Source organism: Eptatretus burgeri, chromosome 6 (assembly GCF_056783735.1).
Source record: "Eptatretus burgeri isolate ZD-2024b chromosome 6, Ebu_testis_v1, whole genome shotgun sequence".
Lineage (NCBI taxonomy): Eukaryota > Metazoa > Chordata > Myxini > Myxiniformes > Myxinidae > Eptatretus > Eptatretus burgeri.
The window spans coordinates 69270333-69289677 of NC_140966.1; the positions used below are offsets into that span (position 1 = coordinate 69270333).

The 19345-nt window shown below is 42.4% G+C and overlaps 1 protein-coding gene across 2 annotated transcripts in view; it reads right to left on the reverse strand.

The window, feature by feature from the left end:
- The window catches only part of MTG1 (mitochondrial ribosome associated GTPase 1), a 34139-nt gene extending 18974 nt beyond the window's left edge, over window positions 1-15165 (reverse strand). For both annotated transcript variants that reach the window (XR_015059293.1, XM_085885557.1), the window contains exons 1-7: window positions 14956-15165; window positions 14673-14739; window positions 13640-13742; window positions 4165-4251; window positions 3974-4030; window positions 3778-3868; window positions 105-166 (exon numbers count right to left, since the gene is read on the reverse strand). Coding sequence is in view for 1 of the 2 variants with exons in the window: in XM_085885557.1 (XP_085741683.1) it covers window positions 105-166; window positions 3778-3868; window positions 3974-4030; window positions 4165-4251; window positions 13640-13742; window positions 14673-14739; window positions 14956-15028 (540 nt within the window). In the remaining variant the exon portion in view is untranslated. The remainder of the gene's footprint in view (window positions 1-104; window positions 167-3777; window positions 3869-3973; window positions 4031-4164; window positions 4252-13639; window positions 13743-14672; window positions 14740-14955) is intronic.
- Between the last annotated feature and the right edge of the window lie 4180 nt (window positions 15166-19345).

Sequence of the window (19345 nt, forward strand, 5' to 3'; positions counted from 1 at the left end):
TTATATGGCAGCAATGGAATAATCTTTTGTAATAACAACTGCGATGCAATGATATTCTCACAAACATCATGGGAATAAAAGGGCGATAAAGATAATGAGCTGACCCGGATTCTTGTGAGAACAGACTTGGTTATGCCAGGAGTTGCCCCGACCAACGAACCTTTTCCTACGAAAAGGGAACAGGAAAGCCACTTTACTCAAACCCGAAAACACATTCAAACAATTAGGTCGACTCTTGATAGAAATTAACTCATGTGGTGATATCAGTTCTCTCCAAAACGACCAGAATCTGTCTTTTGTTGGAGTGCCTGCTTTGAGTCTGGGAGGTCAAGGGTTCGATTCCGACCCTGGCAGAGTCATAACAAAGACTTCAAGATGTGTGTTGCTTTCTCATTTGCTGCTCAGCATTTACAGCATAGAGCACAGACAAAAACCAATGGTTCACCTCCCATAAGGGTATGACAGATTACTCCCTAAAAGTCCCAAGGGGTAATAAATGCATCAAAAAAAAGATCAAAATCTACCATAACTGGTGAGAAAAAAAGTCATTTGAAAGCCTATTCAAATAAGTCTATTCAAATCATTTTAAAGATTAAATGGACCACGAATCGTGAGAAAAGGTCTATTTTACAAGCATAATATTTTCCCCCATTTTTACCCCTTAAATATATCAAGGACAACGCATTGACATATGTCATAAAACATTGAAAAAGGCATCATCCTACGACAGAGCACACATCAACACATGAAGATACAAGACATCTATGGGCTAACTTTGTGTCGTATAGGGTAGTTATCTCCCATATCCCATGGACCAGAGTAAGTGGGAGGTAATTTAATTGTGATGCAAGATATGCATCGTTTTATGTTTAGAAAGCTTTCGTCAATCCGCCTCCAATGTTTGTGTCCAAACCCACTTGAAGCCCCTTTTTTAAAATATGGATATAAAATGTTCTTACTGTTGATCTGTCCTTTCTGTGCTTTTACACGTTTCCACAGGTCATCGGCACAAGTTTAGGTGAGAGAAGCCACCTTCACGATCCAGACTGGACCCGCACCGTCTGGGTGAAAGGTCGAGGGGGGATTTCACCAACCTGCGAACTGGGCCCCGGACCAATAGCGGCCAAGTGAGGAAGGGCTAAGTACGTCACTAAAGCAGGTGGGGGCAGAAACTACAAAGGCAGTGTGTGCAAGCTGTGAGGGTGCAAGTGGTGGTTGGGGGGTGGGTAAAAAGATGCTCGGGAACTTTGCAGAGCCGGACGTGGCTTGCAGCGTTTCAGTCCTGTCTTTCTCTATCTAGGGGTAGTATATCCTCCTATGGAATGAAAGAGACCTTCAGTGATTAATTACCCAAAGTTCGTGTTCGTTTGTTGGCTCGTGCATGTGTATCCTGCTTAATGGGGGGTTCAGGGGTAATTGTTTGACGGTTGACAGCTTATTTTTGTATTCATGCCCCATGTCCTTTCAATGACACTTCAATAAAAAAATTATTGGAGAACAGGCGTACGTTACCGAAAAGCAAAGTGAATCTACTGGCTCAGTGGTCCCACTCGGCATGCTATTGTGGTGGACAGATACGCAATCCAGCCTGGGATGACCAAATCAGTTGGCTGCTGCGACCACTTTGATGCGGTTCGCCAGGATTTGAGCCAGGCAACCGGACAACTTCAACAATATAAATACCGATCTCGAAATAGTTAGTGCTTTTGTAGAAATGGAAATTAGAGCTATCTCCAAGAATTGGTAAGTGTGAAAATATATATGGGATTTCAAGTCAACATAGTTAATGAATATTCAAGAGGAAAAAAACCCTTGGCTGAGCATCTCATCGGGAGTGGAAAAATATTCTTAATTGCCCCACTGGCTGCAGAGAGTACAGCACTATGACAAGGATGGCATTGCTGATACCCAGAGTGCCCTGGTAAGAGATGTCACTCCACCCAAGGTCAGCAGCTGTATTTGGCCGGTGTCTCACGTATTTGTTTCCATGTGAGTGCATGATTTGTACTGCAGCTCATCTATGTGCTGGGTTTCACAAAAGTTTTTTCATTTGGTTCTCCAATGAGTACCAGCAGAAATGGCTTGGTACTCATGAAAAAAAAAGAATGTCAGCTTTGAGCATGCTCGTCTGCTTTCCCAAGCGCCTCTCAGCTTAGTATGTACCTCACTCCTCTGTAAGCGCTTTCTCAGAACGTCCGCTCCAAACGGGACACTCACAAGCCGCTCTTCTTCTTTTTTTTTTCCTCGTTTCGGACACTCCTGAACCTCCTCTTCTTCCTCTTTGCTCGCATGTTCTCCTTAGATCTATTTTTTTAATCTTGTAAGTTATAAACCTACAATATAACTTGTGAATTATAATATTATCACTTATAAACTTGATTTTGAAATCACAGTATATCAATTATCAGAAAAGCCTGGTGTTGGCTTAGTGGTTATGGTGGCGGCTTAGGATCCTAGGGTCCTGAGTTCAAGCCCCATTCGCCACTGAATTAATACACACCAGGGGGTTGACTCAGCCTGCGAAATGAGTACCAGTGTGTACTGGTAGAGGGACACTGCATCAGCGACAAGCCGCGTCCCAACCAATGATGCAACCAGCAGCCATAAGGCTGCACTCGAAAGAGAGAGAATTAATCAGAATCATCACGGAGCAATCTTAGGCCAAAAAAAAAAATGTTGCATTGGCGTAACCCGCCCGACCCTAAAAATTCCGCCGACCCTACGTTTTTTTTTGTTTTTTTTGCTAGATAGCAAAAAAAAAAAAAAAAAAAAAACCCGAAAAATTTTGCCGACCCTATTTTATTGCTATTTTTGTTGTTTTGCTATCGTTTTCAAGTATCTTGTTGATTGCGATTGCAAAAACCCGGAAGTGTTTCGGACAGAACCCGCCGACAAAAAGGGTGGTACTCGAGCCGGGGGAGATTTTGGGAGGGATTTATTAGGAAAAAAAAATAAATAAATAAATAAATAAAGATCCCGACCGACCTACCCTATTTTTCAGTGACCCGTTACGCCAATGCAACATTTTTTTTTTTGGCCTTACCCACACTCGCTGAGAAAACCTCTTCTTCCTCTTCGCTCACATGTTCTCCTTCGATCTAATTGTTTTTTTTAATCTTATAAGTCTGTATTCTTAGGAGGGTGTGGGGATTTAACTCATTTATTTTGTTTTTTTTGTTTTCTAAAAATCTTTTTTAAAACTTCCATTTACTTGGTTGGAGTTTAGTTTTATCCTATATGTTATAATATAACTTATAAATTATAATGTTATCATTTATGAACTTAATTCTGTGCACTTCAATTTTGAAATCACAGTACAGGATATCAATTTATCAGAATTATCATGGAACAATCTCACCTACACAGGCTGAGAAAACCTTCCATCAAAAGCCTCTGTTGCGCTAGTATGCTGTTGAGCTGTCGGAGCATCTTTGAAGCATGCATTTAGTGTTTTTAACCGTGCTTGAGTACCTGAGTACCAGTTATGTGAACTGTCTATGAGCCTCGGACAATGTCAATAAAAGGTCTTCATAATCTGACCAACTGGCTTTTGAGATAATTTCTAACTCAGAAAATAGTTGTCAGTGGAAGAAAAATCTGGTGTCACAAATATAAACTCAGTGTAAAAGGATTAAGTTTTGAATGCTAAAAACAAATTTTCCAATCAACATTAGAATTAGCATTTGACAAAAGTCAAGTATAAAATCCCCAGCATGACCAAGAAGAGACAGCTCTGCTGTAGCACTGGCGTAACGGTAAAAATGATAACTTAGGAACCTTTATTGAGGTTTATTCTGCGGAGAGCATTGATGAGTGATGATTTTCCAACATTTGGAATCCCCACCACCATGACAGAATAATCATATGCCTGCAACAAAATGCACAATTCATTTTACCTGTCAGAAACATAACTTTCATGTTTCATTATATGTAATAGGCAGTGCACCACACAAACCGCCGAGGCTTCACTCACCTCTTCTCGATGATGGCGAGGAGCTGAATGAATCAATTTGCAGACAGCGGGAACAACCTAAAAAGAGCATAAAACAAAAATTATTGTTCATAACCAATAACACGAGAAGAGACATGCAATGATTAAACAAATTGCAGTGTGCTACCTTTTACCGAGTGCAAGGAACAAGGTGCTGAAACATGCTGCCCCACCTGCTTAACACTGTGGTGCTCCTGTTGGAGGCAGTCTGTGAATATAACGTTTGTTTCGCTCTTTTCTGCCAACTCATCCAGAATCCTCTGTGGAGGTTTTCACGTAAAAACAAGAACGAGAGAGAATATTGCATTTAAACCATCTTAACAGCATCAAACTTTCGATTTTTTTTGGACTAATTTCACATTCCAAAGTAAGGCAGAGTTCCTACTTGCCCAATAAAACAGATCTTGATAAGAAACAACACTTACTGCTTCAGCAAAGCTGAATTTGACAGGTGACCAGCTGAAGAGAATGTAGTTTCCACTCTGCCCGAATTCTCACATTGTTATTGTAAATATTATGATGATAAATGCAAAATATTTGGATCAGAATCCACATCATAATATTGCTGCGGGCCAGAGGTCTGGTGGCGAGAACGACCACTAGGTGGGGGAGGTTACGTCGCCTCCCACCAGACTCTCCGGAATTATAGGCCGTCCCTCTCGGATAATTCCGTGAGGCGGCAGGTCGCTGAACCGACCGTGGAACGCCAATATCTCGACCGCGTGGCATAGGGTCTTTTTGTCTATAACCAATTTACCTAATTAACCACGCGGTGTCGTCTACCGGGGAACCATGCCCTAGGCACATCTTGCTCGAACGGGGTCACTCTACCGACTGCTGTAGAGTTCCAACTACCGAATACCAACTCCGGTTTGGGTGCAGCTGAGCGGAAACTGCCAAAGCTGTGCCAGCTATGATAGACTGATTACTGGGGATGAAACCCTGCTTATACTCAGACCCGAACCATGCTGGACCTATACAAGAGAGGACGGAAACGGACTGGGAATATTTCTCCAATTGTTTTATTTACAGTAAAATAAGGACAAATGCCAGACTTGACGTGAATATGCAATCAGGGAAATATTTACAATCAGCAAAAACACTTACTCAGTTCGAGTTACAAGACGGGCCCACACGCAGACACACACACAAAAAGAAAAGAAACCCCAGTCTTTATTTGACCATCGCAGCCATGAAGAGACAAGTTGGGTATCAGAGTTCGTGGGTACCTGGCCGTGCATGTTGAAGGGAGGGGGTGCTCCACAGTGCGGCACCTGCTAATGGTCATGCTGCTCGGCCCACAGTCACATGCGTGGGGCTCGTGCCCGTAGAGGAACCCGAGCAGAGCAGTCGGAGTCCCAGGGCGGAGATCAGGGTCGCGGACGGGACCCAGGAAAACGCCAACAAACGCCAGCCAAATGCAGAACTCCACTCGAATGTCCCAGACTCCAGCTCAAACCGCAAGACACAAACAAACCAACTCAACTCCTCCAAAAAAGTTACACTCTGAGGATCGCGTTGTATTTTTATGGACCTCCCCGAACGGGGCGGGGGCTCGGTGAAACAGACTTCACCGTCGCCTCGATTGGACAGGGACTTCATGGGGTCCGCCCTTTCTGGGCGTGACCTCGGCCAAACCAGGAGCCCCCCCCCTCCACGCGTGTGGACTCATCAAGGGGAAGATCCAACGTTGAAAAAGAACGTTTGTAGAAGCGCAAAGGAACGGCGGACTGGACGTTTTTGCCCCGTATACTGTGGCCAGCGAGGTGAGGGTTGCAAGTGCTGGAAGGTACCATCGTTGGTTGTTGGATGGTCTGATGGATGGTCGTTAGATGCAATAACCTCCCCAAAAGGACATCGCAACGCACACCTTTGATTCTCCCACGAGACAAAAGGAAGGGACCTGTCTCACATGTACTTAACGGAATAACTGACTCTTGGGACATCTGTATGTTTGAATGCATGTGGTTTCCAGATCCGTAACAATATGCTGAGGAGTTTACTTTGTGGATCAATTGCATCTGGTGCGCTGCTATTTATGCTACCTTCTGTGGTCTCATAGGTTTCACGGCGACTTTCTCCGACTCAATTTAGATGGAGTTTAAGCCAAAATCTGTCCATGTTGCCTGGAGAACGCCACCATCTTGCTACTCCAAAGCTAGAGTTTTGTTGTTCTATCTGTATAGTTGTTGTCCGATGGCATACATCTGGAAAACTGGTACCCACGTTTTTTGTTTCTATTGGGTGTGTGTGTGTGTGTGTATATATATATATATATATATATATATATATATATATATATATATAAATATAATGTTACGGCTGTGGAAATTGGCAATACACCATAAAGGGTCTTTAGATCAGTTATGACGCGAAGTTCATGTGTAGTTAGTCCACACCTGTTGTTTAGGGGAATATGTGTGATTCATCCGGGCTGCGACGCTTTGAGTTAGCCATTTTTCTTTCTCTATCGTTATTTTGGACCATTAAGCCGCCAACAACTCAAACAACACCACCTTCGCCTGATTACCTCCACAACTCCATCCCGCAAACATTGCTTCACCGCCATTCCCAAACGACGCCTGCCAACAACCAAACCACCACAGCAAACCCCCCACCACCTTCCCCTTTCTCCTTCCACAACCAACAACCACACCACCTGTCAACACCGAACATCGTGATGTCCACGACCCGTTCCGTGATTCTTGCCAAACGCGTCAAGCCATGAGTGCACATGGATGCCTTTTCGGGAGAGGAGAAGCGGATCAGGAAGGCTTCACGCCCCTTTTCTTCCATCCAATGACTGAGCATCGGGTGGCATGGCCCCGCCTCCGAACCCGCTGTGAATGCGTTCCGTTTATGAGAGGAAGTCGGATTAGGGGAGGCTCATGCCCCTTTTTCTTCCATCCAATGACTGAGCATCGGGTGGCATGGCCCCGCCTCCGAACCCGCTGTGAATGCATTCCTTTTAGGAGAGGAAATCGGATCAGGGGAGGCTCACGCCCCTTTTTCTCCGTCCAATGGGCAAGCGTCAGGCGGTGTGGCCCCACCCCCAAGCGCGATGCATGTGGGCTCCTTCTAAGAGGAAATTCGGATTTGGGGAGGCTCACGCCCCTTTTTGCCCGAGCAATGGCTGAACGTCGGGTGACGTGGCCCCGCCTCCAAGCATGTTTTCATCCGCGAATCTGCATACAAGCTCCTCCCCCGGTCTATAAAGACACGAGCACAACGCAGCTCGTGTGTGCAGAAAGGGGTGCAGAAAGTGGCGCTAGTCGGAAGTCGTGGAGGTTGAGTCGTGTGTTTGCGGGGATCGGACGGCGAAGGGGACGGAGCTCAGAGTGGAGGTCGAGGGACGAGTCGCGGAGTGGAGCAGGGACGCAGAAGAGGACTCAGGGGCGAGAGTTCGCCGGAGTCGGTGCGGTCCCGAGAAACACTGATCTATATAAATAGCTGCGTGTGGTGGGCGAAAAAAAAAAATTTGGCTCGGTAATTTTGAAAACATTAATACGGCAAACGGCTCAGAATTCAGATGTTATTTCACAATAACTCGCTCAGGGTGACAGAGCACGAGCCACTCGCTCAGGGTGACGGGGCACGAGCCACTCGCTCAGGGTGACGGGGCACGAGCCACTCGCTCAGGGTGACGGGGCACGAGCCACTCGCTCAGGGTGACGGGGCACGAGCCACTCGCTCAGGGTGACGGGGCACGAGCCACTCGCTCAGGGTGACGGGGCACGAGCCACTCGCTCAGGGTGACGGGGCACGAGCCACTCGCTCAGGGTGACGGGGCACGAGCCACTCGCTCAGGGTGACGGGGCACGAGCCACTCGCTCAGGGTGACGGGGCACGAGCCACTCGCTCAGGGTGACGGGGCACGAGCCACTCGCTCAGGGTGACGGGGCACGAGCCACTCGCTCAGGGTGACGGGGCACGAGCCACTCGCTCAGGGTGACGTGATGGGGAAAAAGCGTCCGTTTTTCACAGTCCTATGAAAAAATGCCCGTTTTTCACCAGATTTACTTTGATTCTTCGTACAGCAACTCGCAAAACCTCCGAAAATATACACAGATCTGGCAGACGCATCCATGGCAAGATGAAGGTGACAAAAATGGGTTGGTAGGAATCAAATGCGTGATTTTATTTTCAACTCTTTGCGTGTTGCGGTCACAGATTTGCAACAGAGATTAAAAAAAAAAAAATGAAAATTTTTTTGTTTTAATTTTGGTTATTCATCTAACTTGACACCCAAGTTGAGTTGTTTTTTTTGCAAATACCACTTGAAATTCACAGCCCTATGAAAAAAATTAATCAAGCAACAGGGAACGATGCACCTGTAAGCAATGGAGCACGCCAATGGTTAACCAAATGTGGCAAAAATGCTATTCGATATGTTGACTAATCAATGATGATAAGGAGGTTCCAAGTGAGACAACATACATACACACATAGATACATACATACATACAATTTCTCAAACAAAGAATATTTGTTACGACGCTAAACAGACATTAAACAAAGCGATTGATTGCAAGGCACAAGTCCATTTTTTCCGCAGCACATAACATTCACATATCTCCGACTCAGTTAAGATGGCCCCTCCCTCACGTTCCACATGTCCCTCCCCCTTGCATCATGATCTTTCTCATAATCTCTCAACATCCGGCAATTCAACAATAACAGCAACAACAACAAATTTGGAGAGAATATAACACCTAAGAAAGAACACAACAATTTCTCAAAGTTTTATTTACTTTTGTCGTTTCCAGTTGTCGCCTGTGATGCGTGACGTTACATTTACTGGAAATAGTGTCCCCACAATGAAGAGTAGTGTTGCCTGGTTTAAAGAGACCAAGTGATGATAAATGGTGATGAATGCGACATGATGATCTTGACAAATATTGAGAATAAAACTTTGAGAAATGTTAATTCACAAGCATCAACCCACATTATTGTATCCCATTTCATTCATATTAATATTACGGTTTGAATTTGGAACGGTAATTTGTGGACACCCTGTATACGAATGAAAACAATCCAAATCAAATCGTACCATTCAAAATACTTGAAAGTACCAAAAAAATATCACAATTGGAATTCGAAGAGCGTATCAGAAAACAAACAGGCCGACCAATTGATTTGGGGTGACGACAAATAGTAGACGAGAGGAAGTGAAGATGCGTACAGGTGAGGATTGAAGGAATTAGTCGGTTGGGTAAAGCTCATAACGTCACTCAGCCAATAGGATCAGACGAGAGCAGTTCCTTGCATATCAGATAAAGATCGCAACAGATCTGTCACGGTTTGTGTGAATCTATGAGTGGAATGGAAGCTAAACATTGCATTTTTGAAATTGTTCGTACTTTTCATCCAATACGGGTTTTAACGATACAAAAATGTGTCTGCAGGTTTCAAGAAAGAAAACGGGTCAAACCCGCAAAATACGGGTCACTTGCCATGTGAGCAGACGCTATGGATAGGCAGTCGGGGCAAAGGGCGCAAGGTCTAGTAGTGAATGCATTCAATCATAAACCTCAATGAAGCTGGTTAATTTTGGCACTTTCTTAAATTTTTTGTTCACTCAATATAATTCTCCAAACAGTAGAAAAAGATAAGTTTAATGCTTTGGAAATTTCACATTTTTTGTGTATGTATGGAGAAGGAGGGAACATTGCCTTGCATGCTTAAAGTAAATAGGTATATCGGCTTTGTTACAAGACTCGTTATTTCTTTAAATTATCAGATTTCGCTCCAGATTTCGACACTCGTCCAGACGACATCTGATCCTCAAAAGCGAAATAATATTTCGATGATATACTTTAATTAGTCCATGAGAGTAGATCGTGGAAAATCGTATCATATCATGCGTGAAATCGCTCCAAGCTCCTAATTTGAAAACTATAGCGCTTACAAAAGTGAAGTATACAGCGATTCGTAGCTATGAAGAACAGGCATTCGATATTGAGTGAGGAAAGTGGAAAAAAGCTTTATCGCAAAGAAATCGTTGCGGCCTGTTCCAAGTCAAGGCATGGTTGAGCAGGCCAAAAAAGATGGTGGCTTCAGACCCCAGCGAGGTTACCTTGGATACGCCTTAAGACCCCATTGAGAGCGGTGACCGAGGATATGCCTGATAAAGGATATAATTAAATAAGGCCGTTAATTATAATCTATAAAACGGGTGTTTTAATTAACTCAAACACACAATTTTCAGTCATGCACTTCCTGGGAGTTTTCTTAGTATGCATGCAACGAACGTTTCAGGCTGCTACGTTCCAAGAACTGTCACCAACTGTCAGAACGACGGTCCTCCTATCCTTTTTCTTGGCGACCAGTGTGGGCGGAGCCTCAAGCAGACTTCAGCCAAGTCCAGCTTGCCTATTGGCACATCGCTGCACATGACCTCCAACCGTCAATCTCGCGATCATCCCTTCCTTACGATCGAGCGAGACAGAACCCACAATCAACACAGGCCCGGCCCACGACGCCACTTTTTTTTGGTATACCTTGTCGAGGCTAGTATGAGAGCGAACACACAACGCACAGCAAGAGGGGCATAAGACAAGAGGGGCGGGAGTGGAAATGGACAAAACAGTGGGGAACAGAGACAATAGATCTGCAGAAGGGAGAGGGATGGGGCAGGGAGCACGGGGTATACAAGATGGACATCACAGGGACTTTCAGGAAGGAAAGCAGGGAATTTGAAGGAGATGGGTTTGGGGAGGATTAACAGGGGTAGAAAAGATCAAGCATTTGGATGGGGGACGATAAGAGGTGGTGTTGAACAGCTGTTTTGAAGGCGGGGAGGGAAGAATGGGATTGAACAGAGTGAGGGAGTTTATTCCAAAGGCGGGAAAAAAAGAGGAATGAAAGAGGGAAGGTGGGCAGTGATTCGTGATTTTGGTAGTTTTACCAGAAGGGTGTTGTTGGCGCGCCTTGAGCGCCCTGCGGAAATACGAGGACAAATCGCAGACACAGCGGGGGGAGACCGGAGAGATGACGGTAGAAGACAGAAAGACCAACGACCTGCCTGCGGTGAGAGAGTGAGAGGCCCAAAGACTCAGCCTCATTGCGGGAGATGCCAATGATCTGAAATGCCTTGGTTTCCAGTGTGAAGCCGAGAAAGGTGAGAGGTAGGAGCACCGCACCAGCCCAGAGGGGAGAGCAGTACTCCATCAGGCTGCGGACGAAAGCTTTGTATGTGGTCAGTCGCTCAGGTGAGCCAAGGAAGGACTTTGCACGGTGGAGGATTCCCAGTCGGTGACTGGCTTTGGAGGACAGGTTGGAAATGTGGCTTTCCCAGGAAAGATTGTGGCAGATAGTGAGACCCAGACGCTTGAAAGAAAGGACTTCATCCAGAGGATTGTTGAGAAAATGGATGAGGTGGGGAGGGGGGGGTTCCAAACGGTCCTTTCGGAGAGACATGGTGAGAGTGTGAGATTTGTCCAGATTGAAAGTCATAGGCATGTTCCACGTGTTTGACCAGTTTGTGATTTTACCCAGATCTGCAGTGAGCGAAGAAGCTGCTGCTTGCCAGTCTAAGGGATGACAGATGGTACGGCAGAGGGTGGAGTCATCAGCAAAGAGATAAACGAGGATTTTCCAGAGAGTCCGAGAGATCATTGATGAAAACCAGAAAAAGAACAGGGCCCAGATCGCTGCCTTGAGGAACTCCAGCCTGGACAGGAAGAGGGGATGAGAGAACTCCATTAAGGGCCACACGTTGGCTGCGACAGGAGAGGAAGTCTGCAAGCCATGAGTGGAGATGTTCTTCAATACCATAGGAAGAGAGTTTGGTGAGCAGGGCAGGGTGCCAGACCGTGTCAAAAGCACAATGTAATTTATATATACTTATGTATGTTTACAAAATGTGTAAGCATACCTCACTCATATTTATATATACTTATTTATGCATACATAATGTGTAAGCATACCCCCCACAAATATCTTCTACCATATAAAACACAATATGTGTTTGTGTATTTGTTTGTGTGATGTCTTTACCCCTTCAAAGGACGATTTACGAATGGTTTTGAAGGCCAATCTTTTAACATGACTCTTTCTTCACTCCGGTCTATTTTTCCAGGATAAAAAAAAAAAAAACTTGAAAAACATTTCACATGATAGAGCAATTACGTCTCTTCTTTTGGAAATGTAGATGGTGACTTGCAACCTGGCATCAATGGTGGTATACAAAAGCGTTTTAAAAATAACAATAAATAGAAGGTGCAGGGAGGTGAAATTCGCTGCACATGATGTGTAACACACGCAGAGTAAAACGAGTGTTCATTTACATACGTGCGATGTCTCATAAATAAAGAAGATATATAAGCACACCTGACGCTTGGCCGAGGCTTCAGGTTTTGGTACACTCATGAGGCTGTACCCTTGAAATGAAAGGTCCCAGAAGATAAATAAAATGGGGTAACATTTGCACATGTAGTGTTTTAAAATAACACTTTTTCTTGCTACAAAACATCATATCTTCAAATCTCTGAATATTTTGAATTACATCATTCCCAGCAATCATTTTTGACAGGCTTTTATACAAGTATATATATATATATATATATATATATATATATATATATATATATATATATATATATATATATATATATATACTTAACAATGTAATTTATATACATATATATATATATATATACTTATTTATATATCCACCCACAATGTGTAAGCATACCCCATTAGTATTTATATGTATTTAACCCCCCCCCCTGCTCTTCTAGCAGGAGAAAGCTTTGACCCCAATGAAATTTGTGAGTGACCCCACTGCCCCATTGCTATTAGGTTATAGTTTTACCCTTAGTCACCTCACTCTTCCATAAGCCCAGCTATGTTTATACAATATATGACATAATTTCCATATCAGCTCAGTCATCTGCCAAAATTCAACAAAATAAACCAATGTCACCCGCAGGGTGACCCGTATCTTGCCAAAAGGTGACCACGTGTGACTTCTTTAAGGTCACACTGAGGTGAACAGAGCTGTTATCCACCAGGAGCGACTCCTTAAGGAATATCTGCCTACGAGAGATTCCGATGAGAATCGTTCTACAGAGTAACCATGAAAAATATGCGTTTGCCTCATAACGTCACCAAATGACGTCATAATGTCTCAAGCTTGACATATCTAGAAAGCACTCATCGAGGTGTTCAATTTGAGGTATTACACGATATGGTTCCTAAAACTTGAAAATTTGACCTTGTGGTCAAATATGTTTGACGTTAGGTGCTAACCATGAAGGTCAAGGCCAATCGCCACCAAAAATTAATCAGCTGAGCGCCCGACCATGAACTATAATCCCATGAAGTTTGAAGACGATCCGATCAAAATTACTCAAAAAATAAGGGTTTTGTCAACTCCCCTGATTTGCGACAAAGTGACCTTGAGCTTTGACCTTGACCTTCAAAATTTTATGCGCTGAAAGGGACCTCTATAGGCCTCTGATATGCGAAGTTACAAAAATTTCCAATGATAACTGCTCTGCAGAATTTTTTATACGTGATTACAGCCAACAAAAAAAAAAATCAATAAATAAAAAAAACATACAAGCTGACTAACATATCTTGCAAAAACTTCGTTTTGGCAAGATAACAAACAGAAAGCTGGCAAGTTTAAACATACAAACTTACATGCTGATCATCAACTGAAATGAGATCCGCCTTGTTAAGGAGCAGAAGATGTGGTCGCACATCAAGCTCTTCCTTGAACAGTGGATTCCTGCCTGAATGGGGGATGTATCTCTGTTAAGAATCCCAATATCTCCACCACCACCACCACCACGAATCTAATCAACTACTATACAATGTTGAAATTATTTTTAGATCCTCGTGGAGGATCTCTAAGTCTTACTCACGTTGTTGTTCTTCATCTTCTTCTTGTGGACTTTTTTGTTTCACAGCCTACAGTTTTCATCAACTTCCTGAAACTTGGCATATACAGTATATGTAAAAATTCCCTGCGCAGACAGTAACCATCTCCGATTTTGAAAATTCCTCCTAGAAAGAAAAGTTATGACGTCAAAATATCTCTGCTCATGGGAATCGCCTAAAAAATATCTCCAAAAGTAGGCAAGCTTTTTGAATTCTCTTTGCGGGAATCGAACAGGGAATTAGCAGAGACGAATTACCGCACATATGATACATCACTATGACGTCATATCAATTTTTATGACGTCATTCCTATTTTTGACATTTTTTGTTTCACAACCCAGAGTTTTCATCGGATCTTCGTGAAACTTGCCATGTGTATGCAGAAAGCCCACGCGCAGACAGTAACCATCTCCGATTTTGGAAATTCTTCCAAGAAAAAAATGTTGACGTCATAATATCGCTGCTAATGGAAATCGCCGAAACCATTATCTCCGAAACTAGGCAAGCTGTTTGAATTTTGTTTGCGGGAATCAAGCCGGGCATTAGCACAGATATAATTTATCGCAAACCTGATACATTACGATGACGTCATAATCGTTTTTATGACGTCATCATTAAGAGGACGAGGATCTAAACTCATTTGAGCTTGTTTTTAATCAATTTCCAACCCTTTTATTAATCCCATTGCCCACTTTTACATGCAAGTGACATGTATTTGGTTGTCCATGAGAGACGACGCGAGTCTCGAAACAACTCCTTGGCTGCCATTACCATATCGACACAGGGAAAGGATATGCGAGCATCGTGTACTTCAACAACACAATCCACGTTCCGAAGCTTTCCTTTGATGGCAAGGACACCTGCACAGGTGAGATGCAATTAGGGTAAATCATACGAACAGCTGCATTTACAGATGGGTCAACCGAGTGTTGAAACACCCAAACGTTCCTGGTGAAACGCGACACGGTCATGACGGTCCAAACGGCCAATCCTCCAACGTTTTATAATATTGAACACACCAAAAAACCGAGGGAAACAATGACGTGCCAGCAAACACGTGACATCCAATACAATACCTCTCGCCATATGCCGAGGAAACCAAGAATTTACGCTTCGTCCTCGTGAATTAAAAGCGGTGCGGAAAGCCATGGTGACAGTAGCAGAAGACGATTACCAAAGAGAAATTGTTTGAAGTTTTGTCTCAATGCAAACGCAATTTAAACTCCTCGCCTCATATTTAAATAATACTCGAATTACATGAACCACGAAAATCAACTTCAGTTTTATGATTTTACTTCACACAAGTTTTTACAGAGGAAAAAAAAAATTGAGTTAAAGAGTAAGATGGAGATTTGTACAACCGAGCTAGAATGTGCGCTGGTTATACACCGCAATAAGGAAGGCAGTAGAATTTAAATCTTTCTTTCGCGCCCAAAAGAATGCAGAGAAGAAGCTGGAAGAAAATTAAAATATATGTAAATAATGGAACTGGCATAGCGAATTTGTTTATTTATACGGAAAAGGTTGGGACCACCGTAATATACCAAAATTAACTCGACGTCACAGTCAGAGCCTTCACAGTTTACACACTTTAAATACAGTAGAGTCCAGTACAGTATAACTGTGGAGTGTGTGGAGTGCAGATTGTGGAGGATACTTCAACACATTTTCCTACTTTTATCGTTCCTCATTCCTTAAAACACCCAACAGGATTAAAACACCCAGCAAGATGAAAACACCTAGTAGGATAATAACACCCAGCGAGATTATAACACCCAGCGAGATTATAACACCCAACAAGATTAAAACACCCAGCAACATTATAACACACAACAAGATTAAAGCACCCAGCAGGATTATAATACCCAGCAAGGTTAAAACACCCAACAAGATTAAAACACCCAGCAAGATTATAACACCCAGCAAGATTAAAACACCCAACAAGATTAAAACAAACACCCAACAGGATTAAAACACCCAGCAAGATTATAACACCCAACAGGATTAAAACACCCAGCAAGGTTAAACACCCAACAAGATTAAAACATCCAACAAGGTTATAACACGCAACAAGATTAAAACACCCAGCAACATTATAACACACAACAAGATTAAAGCACCCAGCAGGATTATAACACCCAGCAAGGTTAAAACACCCAACAAGATTAAAACACCCAGCAAGATTATAACACCCAACAAGATTAAAACACCCAACAAGATTAAAACAAACACCCAACAGGATTAAAACACCCAGCAAGGTTAAAACACCCAGCAAGATTATAACACCCAACATTATTAAAACACCCAGCAAGGTTAAACACCCAACAAGATTAAAACACCCAACAAGGTTATAACACCCAACAAGATAAAAACACCCAGCAAGATTATAACACCCAACAGGATTAAAACACCCAGCAAGATTATAACATCTAACATGATTAAAACACCCAGCAAGATTATAACACCCAGCAAGATTAAAACACCCAACAAGATAAAAACACCCAGCAAGATTATAACACCCAACAGGATTAAAACACCAAGAAAGTTTATAACATCTCACAGGATTAAAACACCCAGCAAGATTATAACACCCAACAGGATTAAACACCCAGCAAGATTATAACACACAACAAGATTAAACACCCAGCAAGATTAAAACACCCAGTAGGATTATAACACTCAGCAAGGTTAAAACACCCAACAAGATTAAAACACCCAGCAAGATTATAACACCCAGCAAGATAAAAACACCCAACAAGATTATAACACCCAACAATGTTAAAACACCCAACAAGATTAAAACACCCAGCAAGGTTAAAACACCCAACAAGGTTAAAACACCCAACAAGATTAACAAACCCAACAAGATAAAAACACCCAGCAAGATTATAACACCCAGCAAGGTTAAAACACCCAACAAGATTAAAACACCCAGCAAGGTTAAAACACCCAACACGATTAAAACACCCAGCAAGGTAAAAACACCCAACAGGATTAAAACACCCAGCAAGGTTAAAACACCAAACAAGATTAAAACACCCAACAAGATTATAACACCCAACAAGATTATCACACCCAGCAAGATTAAAACACCCAGCAAGATTAAACAGCCAGCAAAATTAAAACAGGATTATAACAGGATTATACAGGATTATACAACAGGATTATAACACCCAGCAAGATTACAAAAATATGGACACCCGGCAAGATTATAACACCCAACAAGATTAAAACACCCACAAAGATTATAACACCCAACAAGATTAAAACACCCTAAAGATTAAAACACCCAACAAGATTATAACACCCAGCAAGAATAAAACACCCAGCGGGATTGTAACACCCAGCGAGATCATAACATCCAGCAAGATTATAACACCCAGCAAGATTAAAACACCCAGCAAGAATAAATAGCCAGCAAGATTAAGACACTCAACAGGATTATAACACCCAGCAAGATTACAAAAATATGGACACCCAGCAAGATTATAACAACCAGCAAGATTAAAACACCCAGCAAGATTATAACACCCAACAGGATAAAAACACCCAGCAAGATTACAAAAATATGGACACCTGGCAAGATTATAACACCCAACAAGATTAAAACACCCAGCAAGATTATAACACTCAGCAGGATTAAAACACCCAGCAGGATTATAACATCCACCAGGATTAAAACACCCAGCAAGATTAAAACACCCAGCAAGATTAAACACCCAGCAAGATTAAAACACCCAACAGGATTATAACACCCAGCAAGATTATAACACCCAACAAGATTAAAACACCAAACAAGATTAAAACACCCAGCAAGATTAAAACACCCAGCAAGATTAAAACACCCAACAAGATTAAAACATCCAACAAGATTAAAACAGCCAGTAGGATTAAAACACCCAGCAGGATTAAAACACCCAGCAAGATTAAAACACCCATCAAGATTCAAACACCCACAAAGATTATAACACCCAACAAGATTAAAACACCCTAAAGATTAAAACACCCAGCAAGATTAAAACACCCAGCAAGATTAAAACACCCAGCAAGCTTAAACACCAAGCAAGATTAACCATGCAACAGGATTATACCACCCAGCAGAATTAAAACACCCAGCAAGATTCCAAAAATATGGACACCCGGCAAGATTATAACACCCAACAAGATTAAAACACCCAGCAAGATTATAATACCCAACAGGATTAAAACACCCAGCAAGATTATAAAAATATGGACACCTGGCAAGATTATAACACCCAACAAAATTAAAACACCCACCAAGATTATAACACCCAGCAGGATTAAAACACCCAGCAGGATTATAACACCCAGTAAGATTAAAACACCCAGAAGGATTACAAAAATATGGACACCCAGCAAGATTATAACACCCAGCAGGATTATAACACCCAGCAGTTTTAAAACACCTATCAAAATTAATACACCCAGCAGGATTAATACACCCAGCAAGATTACAAAAATATGGACACTCAGCAAGATTATAACACCCAACAAGATTAAAACACCCAACAAGATTATAACACCCAGCAAGATTAAAACACCCAGCAAGATTAAAACACCCAGCAAGAATAAACAGCCAGCAAGATTAAGACACCCAACAGGATTATAACACCCAGCAAGATTAAAACACCCAGCAAGATTAAACACCCAGCAAGATTAACCACCCAACAGGATTATAACACCCAGCAGGATTAAAACACCCAGCAAGATTCCAAAAATATGGACACCCAGCAAGATTATAACACCCAACAAGATTAAAACACACAGCAAGATTATAATACCCAACAGGATTAAAACACCCAGCAAGATTAAAAAAATATGGACACCCGGCAAGATTATAACACCCAACAACATTAAAACACCCACCAAGATTATAACACCCAGCAGGATTAAAACACCCAGTAGGATTATAACACCCAGTAAGATTAAAACACCCAGAAGGATTACAAAAATATGGACACCCAGCAAGATTATAACACCCAGCAGGATTATAACACTCAGCAGGATTAAAACATGCAGCAAGATTATAACACCCAGCAGGATTAAAACACCCAGAAAGATTATAACACCCAGCAGGATTATAACACCCAGCAGGATTAAAACACCCAGCAAGATTAAAACACCCAGCAAGATTAAAACACCCAGCAGGATTAAAACACCCAGCAATATTGAAACACCCAACAAGATTAAAACACCCAGCAAGATTAAAACACCCAACAAGATTAAAACACCCAGCAAGATTATAACACCCAGCAAGATAAAAACACCCAGCAAGATTATAACACCCAGCAAGGTTAAAACACCCAACAAGGTTAAAACACCCAACAAGATTATCAAACCCAACAAGATAAAAACACCCAGCAAGATTATAACACCCAGCAAGGTTAAAACACCCAACAAGATTAAAACACCCAGCAAGGTTAAAACACCCAACACGATTAAAAC